At 49.9% G+C, this 21,696-nt stretch overlaps 1 protein-coding gene across 2 annotated transcripts in view; it reads left to right on the forward strand.

The window, feature by feature from the left end:
* LOC131211703 (protein groucho) overlaps positions 1-21,696 on the forward strand; it is a 150,997-nt gene that overhangs the window by 115,771 nt on the left and 13,530 nt on the right. For both annotated transcript variants that reach the window (XM_058205284.1, XM_058205283.1), the window contains one exon: positions 20,795-20,932. In XM_058205284.1, the coding sequence (XP_058061267.1) occupies positions 20,795-20,932 (138 nt within the window). The remainder of the gene's footprint in view (positions 1-20,794; positions 20,933-21,696) is intronic.

Raw genomic sequence — 21,696 nt, forward strand, 5'->3', positions numbered from 1 at the left:
AATAAATTTTGTAGCAAGTACAGGGACAATTTAAAAGCTAGAGTTCATACTCACTCATAAAGCTAGATAGATACATTTCAGGACATGAGTTTTAATTCACTTGGTGATGTTAATATACTAAGGAATGTGACCATGACTACAAAGTTGTTACAAGTGATAGTTCACTGTTGAAAACATGTAGCTCACTAAATGGGGCAAATAAGCGATAAAAGTATTTGTTTCGAAAGTAGACTGGACTCCAAGTGGCCCTTAACGTCTTTTTCTGCTATCAATGATAATTCCAACATCGTTGGCGAGCAATCCAATGGAGATCATTTGGTTTGTTTCGAGAAGCATCGAAACTCTCTGGTTTATGTTTAGCTTTCTTGGTAGCTCCTAGTACAATGTAATGTTTTATTCAGAAAGTAGTATTTAATGTTTAATTCCGAAAATCGTATTTAAAAATTCAATTTGTTAACTTCTAGTTAGTTGGGCTAGCTACTACGCCAGGAATCGTTGCCATCCTTACACTGGACTGTCCTTAATAAACCCGTGAAGGTACTAAATCATCGTGAGGGTACTGAAATCGTCGTACTGAGAACTCTGACGTCACTGATCTTTATAGAGACAAAGTTGGATATCTTAACAGAAGGTAGACTCTAGTTGAGTGGCCAACTCGACCCATAACAAGTTGAGAAACTTCCATTCATGACATTCGAATCTCTCTCTCTCTCTCTTTCAAATGTAAAAAACACCCAAACTGTAAACCCTTTGGTCCGTTGATCAGACAACACCGAAGCGATATGTCCTCAGCTCGATAAAGGCCCCACCATTATGTGTCAGAAACGGAAGAAAACCCGGAACGGAAAACCACCCTCGGAAACCTCCCTTGAAAGCAGGGGAAGAGAAAACTGTTTTTCGGCGCTCTCCGGACGCGCGCGCTGGCCACTTTCCCGGCACTGCATAATTAAAAGGTATAATCACTGGGAAATTATTCAAATAAATCTGATTACCGAGAGAAAGAGAGAGATAGTGAGAGAGTGAGTGAGGGGGCCCCCATACCGACCCACCACGCCCACCGGGGAGACGACAAGAAAAGTTTTCCGCTCGATGAAGCCGAGCCGCCCGAGTTCTTCTCTCGTCTTTCAGTCGCAAAGTCGGCGGACGCGCACGGAAAGCATAAAATCGGGGCTCCGTCGGGGTCCGGGTGGGCAGGAAGAGGGCTGTGTAAGAGACAATTTTCTCTCGTATCCTCGCCCGCGCCGGCGGCGGTGGTGTCATTTTTCTTCCCACCCGCCCCAAAGACGGACAGGAGAAGGGCCGGGGCTGAAAAGAAGTCACAAGTCGCGTGAAAATGATAAAAGCGAAAGCGGGCGCGGGGCGCGGGATGGAACGGTGGCAGGCGGTGGAGAAAGTTATAAGTCCCCGGGACGACCGCAGGCAAAAAAGTGGCACAGCGGGAACTGGAAAAAGAAGGAAGTTGACAATATTATAATAGAATACCGCCCACCACCACCGCCTGCCCAGCACCACCATGAAAGAAAGCAGCTTTTCCGGCCACCACCCACCCACCTCGGTCCCCCCGCGGAGAGTGGTGTTCCGTGGGGGTGGGCGGATTGCCGCCACAGCAATCCGATCTTTTACTTGTGTTAAAATGTGGAAAACGTTCTCCAGAGACAGAGAAAGAGAGAGCCGGTGCCGTGGAGAGCGAGAGAGGGGAACCGGGAGCGGTTGGCCCGGAGGGGGACAAAATGTTTGAATAAATGACACAAGCGAGACTCGTCTCCTGGGGCAGAGCAAACGAAAGAAAAAGGGCTGCTAAACGCTGGAAGCGGAAGTGGAAGTTGTTTGTGGACCAAACGAAAAAAAAAAAGCGAAAAAGGAAAACCCCATCACAAAAAGAAATCTCTCACCCACTACTCAGCCACACCCGCGTCCGTCCGTCCCTCCCGGGGCGGTCTCAATTTTCTCCTGCAAAAAGGCCCGACGGCGGCGGACCGGTTTCGCCAGGGGTTTTCCACTTTCGAAAGCGAAGCGAGATTCTTTGAACCGACCCACACATACAACCCACCCCGCTCACTCGCTCCCTCTGCCACGGCCCACCCGGTTTCCCATTCATCATCCATCTCCGGGCGAGTCCTTTACGGATTTACGGACCTCGGAGCGCCGGGATGGTGGAAAATAAACTTCGAAACGACGACGACGATGCTCCGGTGGCATCCGTTCGTCCCGAGCTCTAAGCTACCATGTCACGGGCCACAAAGAAAACCGAAAGAAACTGAGAACGGCTTCTGTGGAGGATGGAGGACGAATTCCGCACAACAAGCACTCGCGCTGGCGGGAGGCTATGCTACGGCGCTCCGCGCTCTGACTTCCGGTGCCCGTATGTTACGATGTTCTCCGATGCTCGATCACCAGCACCAGGGATGGGCCACTCCAAGTCTCTTTCTCGCCCACAATCGGTTGCACACTCGTTTTGTGCCGCGTCCTTTTTGACGTTTGAATGCTCGCTTGTGTTTCGCAGCGCATCGCGATGCACTTGACTGCCGGACATCCGAATGAAGGATCTGTACACTTCGACGGTCGTCTCAACCACCAGCTTTGAACGCTTTATTTATTCCAACTCCAGCTATAGCAGCTTGTTATCATTGTAGTAGTTGGGAAGGATCCCCGTTTTAAGATGCACCTAACGCGCAATCTGCCCTTTGGATAGTTGCGTGGGTTTTAATTGGGATGCATATTAAGGGAACTTCGCGAAGTGTCCTTTTTCTTTACCTTTATCTAGATCCATCGAGATTTTGATTCTGACATGCCGGTTAGGTTTGTTGGTTTGATTTGGTTAATCGGGTATTGGTCCACTACCACAGCATCAATCTGAACTGGCTTCGTCTCTGCGCGCTTAAATCATATTAGTTAACTATTGAATATAGTCCAATTGATTTAGTGCCTCTCGAGACTTACTTAATGTAACGGAAGTCGAAGAGAATCTAAAGATTCTCTTTGACCTAATTAGCGTTAGAAAAATGTGGTAAAAGGAGCGACAAATATTTAAGGGTTTATATACAATTTTCGCGATTCAGGCGAAAGGTTAAGGGTACTACTCAAACGAATTGTTCCTTTTTCAAAGCAAACCATTCTCCTACGTGGCACTCTGCTACGAAAGGACATTCCAAGCAAATGTACCGACTGCACTGCGTACCGACCATTACACGCAGTTTGAGTAGCTCAAAATTGATCAAGCTCGTCCAGTCCACCAGAGACAGAACATTGTGGTCGATTGCGATTTGGCCGTGTAACCGATGTTGATGGTTCTTCTGAACTTCTCGACAATCGAATGAAGAAATGGAACGATCATCAGGGGATGCGTTAAGCGTTTCTATACGAAACTCAATCTCTTCTGATAATTGAAGGGGGCCAAAGCACAGACGCTTATTCAACAGGTAAGACAAAACCACAACATCTTGTGTACAGTAGTTGATCTTATATCAGTATACTTAACTGAAGATATCGACATACTACCTAAAAGAAAGTCCCAAGTTAAGGTTTACAGAAGTTACCTTAAATTCGACTCGAAGCCTCCACCAAAAGCCTCCAAAGATCTCCACCAACTGTTTGCGATGTTTATTTTGCAAATATTTTTTTGTTACACAAAATGGTTCACCAGAAACTGAAGTTGAAACGAAAAAGTTTAATAACCTCTGTTTGGGGCCCCACAATTTTACGCCGCCATTTTCCGTCGTCAACCAGTCCATAAAAAGTAGGTGAACCTAATTCCGCCGTCTTCTGCTGGGGAGATTGACCCCATTGCCTGGGCTGGACGGCTGGGCGGGGGAAGTTTAATCGGCTGTGGATAGCTGTGGACCATTTGTCTTACCCGTCTGCCTGCCTACCTGTCTACCTTTCTGACCCTCCTGGCCATCGCTTTCCCGCCCGGTCACCAGTGCAGCTAATTGGCGAAATACCTTTTCTTGGAGGAGCAACCCAAGCAACGGCCCAGAAGAAAGTCCAGTTCCGAGTGCGCGGAGACATGTCCGTGGAGGGGATGTATCAACAAATTAATTCGAGCCAAAGCAACCACCACCCCGGGTAAGTCCGGGCCGTCCCCTGGCCCACTCAGGCGGCTCATTTCGCAGGATCTCTGCCCAACAACAAGTCCACAGCTCTCCGCGCGTGTCCTGTGCGACTTTTGGTCATTTTTCTGCCCACGGTCCAGGTGCGTTGGTGCCGCTCATACCGAACCCATCATCGTCAGCAAATTGGCCACCCAAACTCCCCCGCTCTCTGTCTCTCCCACTCTCTTTTTCTCTTTCGTTAGATAAATTAATCTCAATCAACTTTTCCGCTTTTCCGCTTCTGTTTCGCTTCGCTCAGTCGCGGCGAGCGGTGGTGTCGCTTCGGAGCTTCAATTTCGGCTTCACCTTCTCACCTGGCCCTCTCGCCTACTCGCCCTTTGTTATTATGTTCCGGGCTTTGGCTCCACTTACCGTGCGGCCGCCCGCGAAGTCGGTAAATAAATTTATCATCACCGTCCCGTGCCCGCACGCGGAGGGTCTTGATTTATCCCCCCCAGACCACCCTCCACGTCCCGCAAAAAAGGAAATTTCTTTCTCTTTCACTTACTTTCGGCCTTAGGGCTGTGGGTGGGTGGGTGGCCGTGTGCCACCCGCCGCAACTTCTTTGGTCGGTGGAAAACTCTGCGCGAAATTGTTCCTAATTCCGACCTCACCCGGTGGTGGTGTGTGTCCCGGGGAGGGTTGGGTGGCAAACCACCACCCCGAAAGCAGATGAGAAAATGAACAACTTTTCCTCCCACACAAAGAGGGTGGTGCAGAAATGCCAAAAGAGAAAATCGAGTCACTTGGAATGGAACAAAAAAACGGGAAAATGAAAATGCAAAAAAGTGGATCGTCACTCATCTCTTACCAGCGCCTCTCTCGGTCTCTCTCTCTCCCTCTCCCTCTCCCTCTCTCTGTCGTGTTGTAGGTGAGATAATAAATCTAGGGATAAATAAAAGAAAACAAACCACCAACCGACCGACCGACCGACCGACCGACCGACCGACCCGAATCCGTCGCCGCCGGGAATGTCCCTTTTCAGCACACCTCCTGATCCCGCCTCGCGGGGCTCATGGTGTACATAAACCCTCGGCCCACCCGCTCGCCTCTGGCGCCCCGTTGTGGCAGAATATGCTGAAGTATGCGGCTCCTGCTCCGTTTGTTGGCTTATCGCGCGCTCCCCGCTCGCCTCGCCCGGGGTTTAAACTTCGTTGTTTTTTTCGCCTCCGCTTCTCCTTTTATGATGCTGGCTGTGTGGCTGGCTGGCCTTTTTGCTTCCGCTGCCACCCTCACCAGCACGGGTCGGGTCACCTCTCGGCCCACACTCGATAAACCTCGATCAGTGGCCGGAGTTCGGAGGCGGACGAAAGGACGAGACCACCTTCCTCGCGGCACCCGATGGAAAAGAGAGAAATAAAATACCCGGGTTGGGTTGTCCCTCCCAACCGACGCGGGTGGAGTTTTCCCGCTTTTCCATTTCCACAGCAGGTGCCTGTGGCAGGGTGCGGTTGTCGTAACGATCGTTTGCGTGCGGCACCGCGCGGGGGACGGCCAGCGGACGAAGGAGGGTGGCTTTTCGTAATGAATTCTGCCTTTTTCCCTCGGTTCCGTTCCGTTCCGGCCACCACCCCACCACCGATCCGATTGCAAATGCTAACGTGACGGTATTCTCTCTCTCATTGCCCGTGGCTCCCGCTGGATCCGGGTGTCCTGCCGGTGGTGGTGGGCTTTTATTTTACCGCTTCCGTTGATACACGCACCAGGCGCCTCCACCCACCCGCCACCCTCCCCCTCTGTGTGTGTGTGTGTGCCGTACAAATAACCATCACGTTTATCCAACCATCACACCTTGGGTTCTCCGGTTGATCCCCGGGAGTCGTCGAAGGCGTCGGGGAAAAGGTTGGAAAATAATCTCCCAACCACCCTACCCGCCCGTAGGTCTTCATCTGTTGCCGCCGCCGCTTGTTTGCCAGGTCGGTCGGTGCCTTTCACGTCACCGTCGTCGTCGTCATCGCCGGGTGGGTGGGAAAAATGGTTCTCGACACCACAAAGCAGAAAACCAACCAACCACCCAGCGTCGAGGTTTTCCGATCTACTACAGCCACACACCACTGCGTGGCACACACAGAGGGACAAGAGTATGCAGATGCGCGTGGCGGCAGCAGAGATCGGTTACAAATGGTTACAACTCAACCAAATCGTAGCGTACTTTTAATTGGTGGCCCACGTGTTAAGTGAAAACATCTCCGACGGAGTCCTCTTTTTTTAAATCAATTTACTATGACCATGTCATCAGTTGTTGTGACTTACGGTAGCTAGTTATTGAAAACTTGTATCTGAGTTGGTGGAACTTCATATCTATTGAGAAAATGATCACCAAACCGATGTATTCTGCGAAATCAATGCCATGTGACCTTATACGGCTCACTGCCAGATCATTGACCGAAACGAAAGACTCTGACTCTGAGGGTCAGTGGCTTTGGCCATTTGTGCAGAGGCTCGCGATAATGAAGGATGAATACTCTGAAAAAATCAATGACATTGACCAATGTTGGCCCTCAAAAGGACCGATGTTTCTAAAAAGTACCGTTGGTTTTCCGTTCCGTTCGGTCCCAAAAGCGTTCTGAAATTTTCCATAATAATTATAATTTGGAACTAAAATCTATTAAATTAAAAAAAATCGTAGTTAAACCAACCCCAATTAGGTCGCGATCCACTCCGTCGTCCAAATAGTTTCGCCACGCCGTGTAGTCGATGAAACGTTCTTTTCCTACGTTCTTTCCACATTCGCTCTCTCGCTTGCCCTCTCGCTGTCTCTTTCTTTATCTCTCTCTCGCTCGCTCTCTATGGCTGATGTGTGGGGTCCTTTTTCTCCCCATCTCACTTCATCACAGGCGAACACGATTGAGCGCGCACAGTAGGCGAGGTGAGATTTTCCTGTGCACACCGTTATCGGTGCTCTATCCTCCGGGGAGAGTTGTGGCTCTGCGTGTGTACGTGTGCTCGTGTTGGAGTGCGGATCATCAAACAATATCCACCCAACCCACCACCCACGGTGTGTGTTTGGTGGGTGGAAACTTCATCACGAAACTTTTCGAACACTTTTTCTCACCTTCATCAACGGTAACATGAAGTGTGACTGCCGCCGCCGTCGCCTCCGGTAGGTGATGATGCCGTCGCCGCAGTGGGCCGGGGTGGGGCTTTGTGAAAGTATGTTTCCGGTCGAGAAGCGAGACGGCAACAAGAGAAAGAATATTGGAAAACCTAGGCCGGCTGCGGTGGCTACCGCGTGCGTAGACGGACGGGGGAAGGCCATACCGTGCGGGTGTGTCCGAATGGTGGGGATGGCGGTTGGTGGCAAATGGTCGGAAAAATGGTGGACGTTGGCCACCTCTCCAGTTCGCCCGCCCGGTGGTCCCCGGTTTCCCGGTAGACCGGACCCTGACGTGACGGACTGCGATTTATTATGCTTGCTTTCGCTCACCGAGTGAGTGAACACGCGCGTTCACGCGCGTTCAGCAGTGAGTGAGAACGTGATCTAAGTGGTGAGTAAGTGAGTGAGTGGTCACTTCGAACCGCTTCGAGTGGCGGCATCCCTCAGTGAGTGCTTAGTGACTCAATTAGTCAAACAGAAGGTAGTAAATAATGTGCACGTTGTGGCGCAAATTGTTGTATGACGATTTGCGATTTATTATTAAATAGAAAAAAATGCTAGTGGAATCGAAAGCAACACGAGGGGGGTACAAGACATTGGACCGTAATAAATCGGCCTTTGTACCACCAACCGTTGTACAGTGGAATTTTGCTCCTCTCATTAACACAAACGCCCCCGGGGCGGACCCTGCACAGTGGCCTTTTTTCCTGTCCGACTCCATTCCCGCTGTGGATCAAAGTGATTTCCCTCTCTTTATTTCTACTCTGTGAAGGGTCTGTTGTTGTTGCTACTCCCTCTTGGCTGCTTATTATAAGCAGCCGCAGTCGCCTAGCCGTCGCCACAAAAAGCGGAATTCACCGTTTGCGTCGAGCTTGGTTCCGGGAATCCGGCCGGGCACCAAAAAAAGGCATCGTAACACCACCACCGACCAACGACCACCACCACCAGCAGCCACCGAGAACCGAGCTGGGAGGCGGGAGGCTGAAGTTGCTTCGGAAAGTTTTCCCCCAGAGATCGTTGTCACTTTTGCTTAAATGAGCGAGCGAAAAACGAGGAAAAGTTTAATTTGTTTTCCGGTTGTGCCTTCTGCCTCGTCCCCGACCCGTCCGGTCGGCTCCCGAAACAAATCGTGGGGTATTTTGTCAGCCCTTCGGCAGCCCGCCCTCCCTTTTCATTGTTGTGCCAACTTTTCCTTCCACCGACCGTGGCCGAACCGGCTCTCGAGGTTGGCCAAAAGCCATCGTAAATCCTGCGAGACACACTTTGGTCGGTGCAGGAAAGGGGATTCGGTTGGTGCTGCGCACCCCTGGTCGGCGGTAAAGTCGGCGTAGCGTAAAAGTTTAGTAAACAGAGACGCCTTTCGGTGGAGATAATTAGATATCTATAATTAATATTGTTCACGCCCGGTCCGACGAACCCAGCACCGGAACATGAAGAATTCACGTCGGCCGTAAGCTGCCGACGTTCCAGTTCCAGCGTTGTTTTCCTACATTTTTCGCGTGCCTTTTATGAGCGAATGGAATAAATTGCTGCTAGCCTATCGATAGTTGTACTCCACTGTGGTACTGCTCCACTGCTTTTTTGCGCTACAAAATTGATTAATTAATTTACACTACCATCGGCTCATCGCAATTGAATTAAGTGTTGGCCTCCGGGCCCCAGGACTAATCCTGGCGATGGCTCATTAATCGAGTTTTTATCGTTAAAAACCTGTTGAGTTTATCGCTCGCATCAAGCGGCATGGGACCGCCCACCAACGGGCTCCCAGCATCAAAAGGTCCCAACGAAACCGAAAGCAGCAGCAAATAATCGGTGGTGGTGGTGTGTTAAATCGCTTTCAAGCGGAGTCAAGCGGTGTGGCGCCAATGTGCGCAGAGATGTGCAGGCGCAAATGGAGCATAAATACCCACCCACCGGCCGGCCGGCGTGCCTAAAGAGCTATTTGTTATCCACTTTATTTATTCAATATAGCTGCACGCGCCGCCGTAGCAGTGGTGGTCGACGTCCCGTGTCCCATGTGTCCCGGGCACACTTCATTTATAATGATGTATTTATTTATGAAATAATAATAACACCATCAACCGGACCGCGCGCGGGTTGAGTGCCACCCCCCGCCGGTGGGGACGGTGGAATGTGGCGAATACAATTTAAATTGAGCCCCCCAACCGAGGGCAAACAATCCCCCGCAATAGCATCGTCCCGCGCGCAGCAGCATCATCATCATCATCATCATCGGCGTCGTCATTATCTTCATCAATAAACCAGCGCTCTCGTGTGTTGCAAATTGTCCGACAAACGGAAATGAACGGAAATGGGCCAGCGGATATTATTGAAATGGGTCGGGTTGGGTTGGAGGGTGGCCAGCGAGAGAGAGCAGGTGGACACACTCATTATGCAAGTCAATAAGCCGCAAAGTTTGGTGGCACTTGCCAAAACCGCGACCAGCGCCAACCGGGCCCCCCGCGGGCCGGCACTGTCACCGCAACTTTGCGGCTCATGTTGCCGCGTCCCGGCAACAACAACACCGCCCACCGCCACGCCACGCCACGCCACGCTTTTGTCAATAATTCCTCCCGACCGCGGCACTGTTTGACGCTACGTTGAACATGAAAATTCATTTTCCTCTCCCCTTTGGGTGTGCGGAAGGGGAGAACCCGGCCGACGGCCAGCCACCGCGGCTGACATGTTTCGGCTGTTATGTTGCTCGCCATCCATCTTCCATCCGCCGGCCATCCGCAGCGCCGTTCCGGTTCCCGGTCCACCGGTGCGCACACATTTGTTTGTGTTGATACTCGTCACTCCACACTCCGGCGGCAGCCACACAGACACGCGCGCACGCGGAACGATGTTAAACATTAAACATAACGTGTAATTACCAATTAATTAAAATAAACCATGTGATAATGCCGAGCGCCGCGCGTGCTGCTGCTGCGTGGCGTTTGTCGGGAGGAGCCTCGGGAAGAAGAATGTGTGGCCGTAATTATTGCCGTCTCCAAATCTTTACGGTAAATTTGCATTCACCGAAGGCTGCCACTCGGGGACCTGCGAATAAATTAATTTGTGTAAATTGTCGCTTGTTTTAACACTTTTTTGGGGTTCAAGCTCAGTAGACTCAACAATGCTTAACGCGAAGGAGAGGCCAATGACCAGTGGGTCATGTGTCCACCACAATGAAAACTCAATCACGTCCGTGCAGAAGTCAAAAGTGTGGCCCGCAAACAATATTGATCACTTTGAGTCCGGACTCGGTTACCGAACCGGTGCGCCACCATGCGCCTCCATCGGATCAACCGACGAGGTGGCGTGCAAGTGGGGGGTAGCGTTGTTGAATTGAATTAATTTCAAAAGCATTTTCACCAACCGAACCACCCGCCCTGTGGGTGGGTGGGAAAATATGAAATCGATACCCGGCATTCGGATGATAATGATGAGGGTGTCCGGACGATTAAGGGACAGATTGGTGCTCTCTCCGGCATGATAATGATACGGGCGAATTATCCTCTTACACATACACGTGAGCGTGCGCACGGACACACCCGATAATTGGGTACGGTCATTAATAGGTTGTATCAGTTAAAACACAATTTAATTTATAATTAATGCTTACCGAGCCGAGCTGCCGATCGATGCTCTTTGGTCGAACAAAAGCCACCCGGTTTTTTGTTTGTAGCTGCGTGGCCGCGCCAATATGCCGTGGACGTTTAAAAAAATTTTTACACCACGTGAAATGTACTCGTTCACAGGAATTAAGCCAAAATCAAACAGTAATAAATTTCCGTTCCCGTTTACATCCGATTGCATGATTCGCGCTCATCCGATGCATTCGGGCGCCGCCGGGTGGTTAACATTTTTACTAAATGAAGCCCACGGGTTGTTGCATTCTTTGCGTGTTGCGTACGACTCTCTGGCAGCAAAACCCTGTGGCTGCGTTCGCGTTGCGCAGGCAGGCCAAAAATAAAGAGTCGAACCCCGCATCATCATCATCCGCTGCTGCTGGCACGTCAAATAAAAGGGAATCAATCGTACCGAAAAAAAGGGAAGCATAAAGAGCCCGGAATGCAATATTAATCATCGAATGTTTCTCCGCAGAACCCGGCCTCGGGCGGTGGAAGTACAAAAACACTGCCAACTGCGTGCTGCGCTCCGTTTCGATTGATTGTCCAATTGTTTGTGTTCCCGGTTTTTTTTGCGTAGCGCCCGTGGGTGGTTCTTTTAAAAATGTCGGCTGCTGTGCCCGGAAACCCGAAACGACGCATCTCGACCGCGTGGTAATCTCATTGGTAACGGGCGCTGTTTCGTCCGTCCCCCCCGCCGAAAAGGACCGAAAAGCCGCGTTGGCCATTGGGGCTCGAAATATTTCAATTATGCATTAAAAACAATAAATTTATACAAATAATAATAACCCACCACCCGGTTCGAGCTTTCTTTTCCTATTTTTCCGATTTTCCGATTTGTTTCCGACAGCCGCGTGCCGGTTTTTCAATTTATGGTGCCCGCCGCTGCATCACAATCGATCGTGAGAATGATATAAAGAATTTATTTTCATCCCAGCGGACAGCAGCGTGGCCGCCGGGGTGGGTTGGTCCCCCCTCCGGTGCGCTGTGCATTTCCGGTGCCACGCCGGGTTTTTTTTCCGCGCGAATAAATCCGTGGTACGCGAGTGGCGAGGAGTTTGCGTTGGCCGGGGAGTAGATTTCGTTTAAAATTTTAACAGACTTTATGATTCCTTTTTTCCGCGCCATTTCAAACGCCATTGGCCGTATCTGTCCGCAGGTGTAATCTCTCTTTCGCTCGCTCTGTGTGTTTGTTGCGTTCCGAGCCAACAGTCACTTTGCGATGCGATTGAAGTTTACTTTTTGCCGCAGAATGTGCGCGCCTATCAAAATGTGCGATATTTATGTCGAAAGCCGAGAGTTGTTGGACTCTGTAGCCACCATTCTGTTTGCGTTTGGCGTCCACCGCGCCGGCGGTCCACGCGTCTGTCAAACAGCGCGGCGCTACTGTTTAACCGAATCAGCGGCAAAGCGGGAAAATTGTTTTGCTCGCAAAATTTGTTTCATTACGATACGCAATTGAGCATTTTTTTCCTGTTCCTTATTTTCGCGTTTTCGATTGGATTACAGTTTTGTTTTTTTTTTTCTCTGAGGGAGGTTTATTTTCTACATACATCACTTCACACACCACGGAGCGCACGTAAATGAACAGCGGAAATGCATTAAACATGAGGCGGCAGCGTGGGGTGTCTGGTCTGGCCTGGCCGACCGACAAAAGCTGATATATAATATTATCAATTTACCAACCGACCACCGCCGGCGGGTGTATCAAACGCACAGAAAACCTGGGAAAACAAATAAACTCACACAAAACCTGTCCATTTTCGGTTTATCGATGAGCATCGCCCACCTCTCTCTGTCTCTGGTGGTACAAGCCGAAGCCCAATATCTACTCGTTCGTCTATTTTGACGTCCTTTTCTAGTTCCACGGCGTCTGCTTTTTGTCTGTTGCACTCATATCTATCAAACGTCCAAAGTGCATTAAATTCCCGTATGCATAGATGCATCTCCGCTTCAAAGGTAGCTGATACATTGTTTATCAGATTCGATCAGAAGCTGGAAAAAGGATCCCCTTTTTGCTTCTTGTCTGGTTCTTATAAATTGGATTGTTGTAAGCTCAAATCATTTGCAGACTACATTTTTATCATTGACATTGTTTGCCAACTGTTTCCCCGGTCAGGCTCAGTCCGCTACACATTCTGACGACACTGAGTGAAGAAAGTACTACTTATAACTCATATAAATACTTTGTTTATTACTCTAAATCTATGTCATTACCATTAAAATAATCCCTACTCAATGCAATACATCTATGTCCATATTTGTCCCAATTTTTAAAAAGGTCCGAAAGGCCCCTGTTTAGAATAATTTTCAACACATTCTTCGTTTCGACTCCTATCTCCTCTAATGAATGTATCTTTTGTGACTGACTGATTGACTGTGAAAAGATGTCCTCGGATTGGAAATGGCCATTTAGAAAGAATTACCAAAGAAAGAATTGAAAATGCTACGCTACGGTAATCGAAGAAAACTATTTCCCGTTTGTTTTCTGCTTAGGAACGCGGTTCCTATTTTCGATACCGACCCCTTAAAATGGTTAGTACAGATTTATCTTGTCGAAACTTTATAAACAAATTTTCCGTACTTTCAAGGTTATCAAAATGTTAAATATTAATCACGTGCCCAAGTCAAAAATTGTTGACAGAGATAACTTCTGTTTTTTCACATCGCGTGCGAACACTGGAAAATCCGAACGTAGTATTTGTGGTCGTATTCAGAGAAGGGAAAGAAAATTACTCTACTGTACTTGCTTCGTTGCAAGAGAGTAAATTGGCCAACGCCGGTACTTGATGTCGTCAAGACGGGTTAACCTTATCCCAGACATCCCCGCACCGGCAGGGGTCGGGTGAGCGTAACACAAACCGGTATTGAATAAATCATAGCCTGACCGACTGGCCAGGCTGCTCTCCCTTAAAACCCAACAACAGAAAAACATTTACTCGCACGATCATACTTCGCAAAAAGGCAAACCCGATTCAACAAATCCAAGTTCAAACCGCAAAACCCACATTCGTCGTCGTCGTCGTCGCCGACGACGTCGTGTTGCCGACAATAAAAAGCGCCCGGACCGGAATTAAGGAATCCTTAACACGGAAAAGGACTAACTTTTCTTTGCCCCACCGTCCGTTCTGGCGGAAAGCGAAATATGTCATTTCCTCCGCGTCGGTCCGGCAGGCAGGGCAGACAGAGAGCAGCCAGCCCAGGAAGCGATACGAGCGATAATGTGAGAGGATGTTGAACAACATGCACCAGAATCGGAAGGACCAGTTGAGGGGGGAGGCGATGGTCACAAAAAACTAGCACATGATACGATGGCCCGGAACTGCAACCGGTTATGCCGATCCGTGTGCTTCGGGCGGAGTCGGGACGTGTCTGACCACACGGAGCCTGCCTCGGAGTCTGTTGATGCTGTCGGTGGATTAAATACTCGAGCGGTCTGTGGGTGGTGTTCTGACCACACACCCCCACACCCTGGGCATGCCAGGGCGTAATTTGAGCAACGGACCACTGAGAGAAAGAGAGAGAGAGGAAGTGTTTTGATATGGCGGCACCGTTTTTGTGCCGTCGATGGCCTAACCTAACCCAGTCTAACCATCAAAATATGTTCTATCATTGGGCCTATTTGTTAAGGTTTTTTTTTGGGGGGCTACAGACGGCGGCGGGCCATGTTGCATCCGACCGTAAACCCCACCGGGTAGTGCCTTTCGGTTCGTTTACGGACTGGTTCCTGCCGTTCTTTTGTTGGGAGTCTCTGGGTGAGCTTCACGAGCTTCTTCACTCGGTTGCCGACGCCGGGTCAACCGGAACCGATGACAACGGAACCGATGGTCCATTCCTCCGGAAGGTTCCTCGCGTTGCAGGATGGTACACCCCTTGACATCCACTCCGTGGCTGTGGCGGGTTTTGAAATTGTATTTTAGACCAATCGAACACCGGACGATGTGGCTGTACCCAGACCGGTGCCGGGTGCACTCGTTGGTCATTGGCAGGTTGGTGGTTGGGAGCAAGTCCACATTCTCCGCCCTGCCGTTCCCCCCTGACTGGACTTTGGTCGTCCGGACATCAATTTTCGGGCCCTGTTGTACCTAGCGTGTGCGTTTTTTTCTTCGTGCGGACGAGAACCACCAACTCACCCACCGTCCGGAACCGGACCCAGTGTCGCACCGTGACTTCCGGTGCCGGTGTTCCTGGTGATAAAGACCATCGGGGTACGTTTTTGGCCATTTGAACGGACGGCGATCTGATGTTCGTTGGCCGCACGGTGGTGGCGTAATGAAACGACGAGGCACACCTCCTAACATCAGAAGCCTTCCTCACCAGGCTTTTCCTCACCGATGACGACGATGACGACGACGACGGAGTACGTGGTGAGGTTTTCACCATACCTGAATCAAGCGGTGGATCCTTCTTTCGGATGATACCTGGTTTTTGATATTGATTCCTCCAGTGGAAGCTTGTGCCAACCCTTTCGGTTTGGTTGCGTAGTCGCGCTTCACACGTCCTTTTTATGCCCGTAGATTCCGCTGCTCAGCCCAGCGCAACGGCAGCATCAGGAACATTGTGTTCTGGAACGCACTTTGGCCCTCCAGCAGTGGGTGGTGACTCTCTGTTTGATTTCGCCAACTGGTGCCGGGGACACTGCAAGGCTTTCCGGGCTCGGAAACTAGTGTCAAACTAGGCACAGGGCTTAGCACCATGCGTGAGCAGCAGGTGACCGGGTTTCGGATGTAGAGGTGCATTTTTGAGGTCGGTGTAAGGCCACGAACCTTTCGACTCTGACGCCAGACCAACCGATGGGAGGTCGATACCGAAGTCATGTGTCTAAATAACTTTGGTTAAGCACGTCGTTATCGGGATTTTGGTTGCAATTACGGTTAATCAATCTTCCATTTGCTCGGAATCGAAATGTTTGCTTGTTTTACATTTATTCGAAGCTAGACTAATCTTCATGAAAAATTCATGAAATTCATTAACAACTGTTCGTAGCGTTTTCTTAGTGATAGTAGTGATTAAATATTTGATAAGACCATAAAGATGTTAACAATACTAGTGAATACGAGAAAGATAGTAGCTTATGGCAAGTAATTTGGTGAATTAGTGAAACAAGCACTGCAAGTATACATCAACTTATATAGCGCATAGTACAAGAAACAAAACGAAAATGTATCATTCAAGCACTTCTTACCAACGATAGATCCATTTCCACAATAAAACACAAATAAAAACAGCATGAATAATGAGACAAACCTAAAACAACAAAACATAACAAAACACCCAGGATAATAGTACAGGTCTTATTCTAAAATGGTGTCCCATAAACCTTGGTCAGCCTCGCAAAAGTCTTAAGCACCCCGAAGGCCAAGAACAACCTGTAGAAAAAACGCTCCGCTCTGTAAACTAATGCGGAATGATTGTAATCAAATCATGTACCTCCCTTTTTCTCGTCATTTGACCCATTTTTCCACGTTTCCGGAACCCACTTGGGGTTGTTCTTTCGTTCACCTCGCGTGGTGTTATTAGCGCGCCCGGAAAAAGGTGCAAAAACCGGATCCAGTGGCCCTGCACAAAACACAAACTCCGAATTTCGTCCTGAACCCCGGCGGCAGCAGCCTCCTCCAACCTGCTCCGGGACCGGTTGAAATTCTCGAGTTCCACCCAGCGCAGCACCGTCACTCATCACAATCAGTCATTTGCAGCACGCGTCACGCATCCGATTTGGGTGTTTTTTCTTCAGTTTTTTTTCTGTTTGTTGTTTGCATGGTGGCGCTCAGTGTTGATCCGCAGGCTGCGCAGGAATCGATAGAGGGGCAGACGACCACGATTCCATCATAATCATATCTCATCACCCCTCCAGGAGGACCCGGACCGCGGAGGGTGCAAAATGAAAATGACGAAAGATTATCTTTCCACGCAGGAGTCGGGAAAGGGAAAAAATTCTCTCATGATGCGTGTGTCAGGAACTGGGTGTTGTTTTTGCTTTGATACTCTTGGGCGGCCCTCCTCCTGATCGGGTGGTTCATTTCCTGTTCAAAGCGACGGAATGAAGAGAAAGATGTACAGATTGTGTGCCGTTGGCAACACCACGCTATGTCGGGCGTGTGGGGTCGGGCACCCGGGTGCGAGGTTAGCACACGGCTCCGTGGGTGGGCATCACAACATCATCCCCCCTCATCATCGTCGTCATCATGAATTACGGATTCGGAGAGACCGGCCGCCAGCAGCAGGAGCGTGTGGCTTAAATAAGGTGAAATGTGTGCGTGTCTCCATTAGCAAAAGAGGGAGAGCGAGCAAGGGAGAGAGCGAGAGCGAAAGAAAAAACCAACATCATCGCCTCGCGGCCACCGCGCCTCATCCAGCGCCCCAGCGGCTTGCCCCATTGGTTTTGCCATTCATCATCAAATCCCATCCCCAGCATCGCCACCCAACGCGCCCGTCCTTTTATGCTGTGAGTCCTTTTTTTCGCCGCTTCCTTTCCTCGTTTGTTGTCTGCTGCGTGCGTATGTGTGCTTGCGTTTTGGTATGCGCACCGTGGCATCGTCTGCTCATCAACTTCAATCATTTGTCGTTCGACGACCGGAGGTGGTGCGTTCCTCTACATCCGGTCTCTGTGGGAGCCACGGCGACCAGCAGGAGAAGATGGATGATTTCTCTTTCTCTCTCTCTCTCTCTCTCTCTCTCTCTCTCTCTCTCTCTGTGGTGAGGGAGAAAAATCGAACATCCAAAGGACGGCCGCGTACATAACGCATCGATCCTTGGAGCCTGCTTTTTTTGGGCCTAGGCGCTCTTCACCAAAAACTCATCATTCATCCGACACTCCGACACTGGAGCCCTTGGTCGGGGACGGAAGTTCTCGCGGGGCCCTTGGTCGACCCGGTCCGACCGCCGCCCACCCGGGTCTTTGTTCTTGTGTTTTTCATCCCCGCACCTCGCCTCCGGGCGAAAGTCACGAAGCCTAATTCAATCAGAGCCCCCAAATCCTTCTGGGAAAAGTCGCCGTGGCCTAGGCGCGCACGATAAACAATTTCCTCTGATGATAGGCTCGGTCACCTCCGAGGTTCTCTCGCTCTCTCCCTCTCACGGTGTTCGATTCCGGTGCGTGTTTCTTTTCCATTAGAACCCGATATTATCTCCATTTGCTGCTCCGCTCTCGAGTGGTGGGGTAGTTAAACATAATCGCCCTTCGAAGAGATTGCCGAAGACACCCTCGGCAGCATCCAAAAGCCTCTCCCGACTGTGGGCAAAGTCTCGCGACCGCCCGATCCGCCGTTCGGTTTTGCTTGCTTCTGACCGAGGTTGGCCGAAGATGATGCTGATTAAGAGGATGACGAAGGATAAAATCCGAACCGCCCTTCGAGAGGATGCCACCCAATAAGCCCCAACCCAAATGGCAGCGGCAGAGAAGCCAGAAAAAAGCGGGAGTTGTTGATTGGCACCAAACTGATTAGGGAGCGTGAAAAATGGCAAACCATGGCCTTGTTTTCTGCTTCGAAGAATTGTATCGAAGAAAGGAACTCTTGTGCGTGGGGTTTGCGTTAATGAGAAAGATTTATAAATTAATACACATTATCAGGACAATGGGAGGGTTCGTCCGTCATAGATCATCATCGCTGCACTGACTCTCGCCATGCGAAAGACGGCAGCTCGAACCGTGGCAGTGCCACCAAGTTAATAATAATGATAAATAAATAAATCAGAAAAATGATGATGGCCCATGATGATGGGCTCATGAAATTTGAGCAATCGGTGTGTCACGGATTGATGAGATTCCGATCGGATTATCTATCCGAACACGTGGACAAAATTTTTCCGGAGCTCCCCCCAGGCCCCAGGTGTGATGATCAGCGATAGTCGCATTGGTCCCTGATATGGGTGGGATTTGCGTAGTATCATCCACCATGAGCTCCACTGATACGCTGCTGTGACTCCTGATGAGCGATGTTTTCCCCAAAATTAAAATGTAAATTAAAAAATGGAAGCTCCCTAAAGGAAGGACCCCCAAACCGAAGCCAAACAGATTAGAGTAGATAATACGAGGATCCGAAACCTCCCGGACGTGGAAAGTTATTTTTCCATCACTTCCGATCCGACTATCAAGTCCAAAGCCTCAGTTCCGGCCGGCCCGTTGGCGGCCACGCAAAGTGTGCTCGAGGTGTCGGAGAACGATGATGATGATTTTCGTTTTATTATTTTTCAATAAAGCCTCGGTTCCGAGTTTCCATTCCCCCCATCCCGCCTCGCGGGAGGGGGAGGTTGTGTATTAGGATTCTGTTTGAACTTTTGCCTCAAATGGTCCGCCAGAGGGGGAGAATGAATCGAATCGAACGGTGGACAGAAAAAAAAATTCGAAACGGAAGTCGGCGAGGGCCAAACACAACAACGGCGCGCAAAGGCAAATCGATTTTACGGGGGGCGACCGGAGCTATAAAACCAGATTTTTTGTCCGCCCATCCCGCCGGGCCCGGCTCGTCGGCCGCCCGCCCAGGGTACATGCACCATGCCGGAAGAGGGAATCCCTAAAAGAGATTGAAAACAAGATTTTTCCTTCTCAATATCTGTTTTCCCTTCGTTTTTCGAATGGCGAATGGCGAATTGGCGAAGGCATCGAGCTTCATAAAATCAACCACCTATTTCCCCACGGCGGGGTGGGACTTCGAAGTTCCGGCGGGTGCGCCTTGTGGAATCGAAAAATCCCCATTCACTTGTCGCCCGGTTACGATCCGCCGAGCGAGCCCCCCGGGGCTTAACCCAAAACATCGGTAACAGGCCTTACAGATGGCAAGATGGTGGTGGCGGAAGGCGCAGCCACTCGGCGATGACGGACACACGGGGTGGTGACGGTTCGTTTGGTTTGAATCCCCGATCCGTTCGGCCTCGAGGACTCCCCGCAAAAGAGGGAGAGTAAAACCATTTCCAACACCAACGGTGCCCGCTTCCAAATGGAAGTTGGAATTTTATTTTACACTTTGGTGTCCCCGCTTGGCATCCCTTGGCGTGGCGGTCATCGCCGGGTCTCCATTAACACCTCGCCGTCGTACATCAAAGTAGTCGCGTAGTAAAAGATGCCCGTAAGGTAAAGTCGAATTCAAGAATAACTCTCCGGTCCTCGATTTTTCCGGCCATGATTTGACTGATGGCCAACAAAAACAACCCCCACGCCGCCAGCTGAACACTCAAGTGAAAACGGACTCCGGATTACGGTCCACCGTGGGTTGTGCTAATATTGTTGTTGTTGCTGCGTCTCAGAAGGGGCGATCCGTGGGGGTTGGGATGATTTATCCCTTTTAGCCGTGTGCGCACCCGGCGGCGTGGACATCTCAATGTGGGTCAGAAAATGAAGGGTAGAAAATATAAAACTCTTCTCGCTATCTCGCCGTGCAATCATCTTTCTTTTGGTCGTCGTCGTCGGAAACACTTCACCGAACCTGGCACAGGCTGACGGCGCCGGCGGCGGTTGCGATCCTTTCGGTCGAAGGATTACACAAAGTGGAGCGTTTTATGTGTGTGTTTGTTTTTTTTTTGTTCACCGGCTTTTTTCCCCAAACTCACCAAAGTCCTTGTGAAAGTCGGGCAGAGCGTGACAATAATTTATTCAAAAGATTATTTCGTCCTTTTTTCACCCAGGCTCCTGCTACCGCTGCCATGGTGACTGCAAATCGGGGCCTGCCTCGTGAAGGGTGACTCGAAGCTAAGCTACCCTTTTCAAACCGATAGCATCCTTAGAGTGAGCGTTCGCACGGAGTTCCTTTGCTTCGGTTGCCATGGTAGCCCGCGAACCGTGTGGGCCGAATAATGCCGAGATTGGGTTCGCTTATTTGTGTTTATAAACCGTCCATTATCATATACTTTGTCATCGGGGTCAACTTCAAACTCCAATTACGATGATTTACGATTTGCTGACGTGCGCGCATTATTTCGAGAGCAGCGCAGAGATGATACCCTCGACAATGGTTGCGTTGCTTTTCAATCATCGTTTCTTTTCCTTCTAATTGCAGACTGAAATCGCCAAACGACTAAACGCCCTCATCGGACAGCTGCTGCCGTTTCTGGCCACGGAACACCAGCAACAGGTCGCGGCGGCCGTGGAACGGGCGAAACAGGTCACGATGCCGGAGCTGAACGCTATAATTGGCGTAAGTAGAGCTTGTTAAGCCAAATTAGTGGCCCCCCCTCTCGCTGCGTCGCGCGTACCTTTATTACCAAAACCTGAGCCCCGGGGCGAGATGAGCATTGCTCTTCCACCAAGCCCGAAAAACCCAAACCAAAAAGAAAAGTGGCCCCAACAGCGCGCGAAATGAGGGCGCCCGACGACGACACTCACGAACTGATGTTCCGTCCGTCCGTTGTGTTGGGCGACCTTTGTCCGGCCTTTTCCTTCCCATTTGTCCCCGAAAGTAATCAAACGAGAGTTGGGAAGAGATTTTATTTGGTTTCCTTTTCCGTGGTGAATGGCAGTTTTGCGTTCTTAAGTACCCGCGCGTTCCATCATTCTAGATTTGCGCCTTATTTGCGTGAGTTTGCGGATTCCGTTCGTTAGATCACCCCCACTACCACCCCAGCTAGGAAGCGTACAAATTGTTGCTTTCCGTTCGATTGTTTTCCTTTTACTCATTCCAATCCGGCTTTGATCGATTTTTGTTTCAATCTTCTGTTAGTTCGTTCGATCGATTGTTTCTTTTGGTTCTTTCTTCCATCGAAAACTTCCTACGGAATGCATTTGAGACTGTATATTTTTGTTGTTTGGTTTAGCTTACACGAACGATTGGTGCTGATGAAAAACGGTTCTATCATTATTCGTTATAATGTTTGTTTTCTTTTTAAGTTCCAGTCCGAATTGGATCGTCATAAAAAGTAGCTCGAAGTAGATATGCAAAAGTGTGATTTTGTGATGAATTTC

This window comes from Anopheles bellator, chromosome 2 (assembly GCF_943735745.2).
Source record: "Anopheles bellator chromosome 2, idAnoBellAS_SP24_06.2, whole genome shotgun sequence".
Lineage (NCBI taxonomy): Eukaryota > Metazoa > Arthropoda > Insecta > Diptera > Culicidae > Anopheles > Anopheles bellator.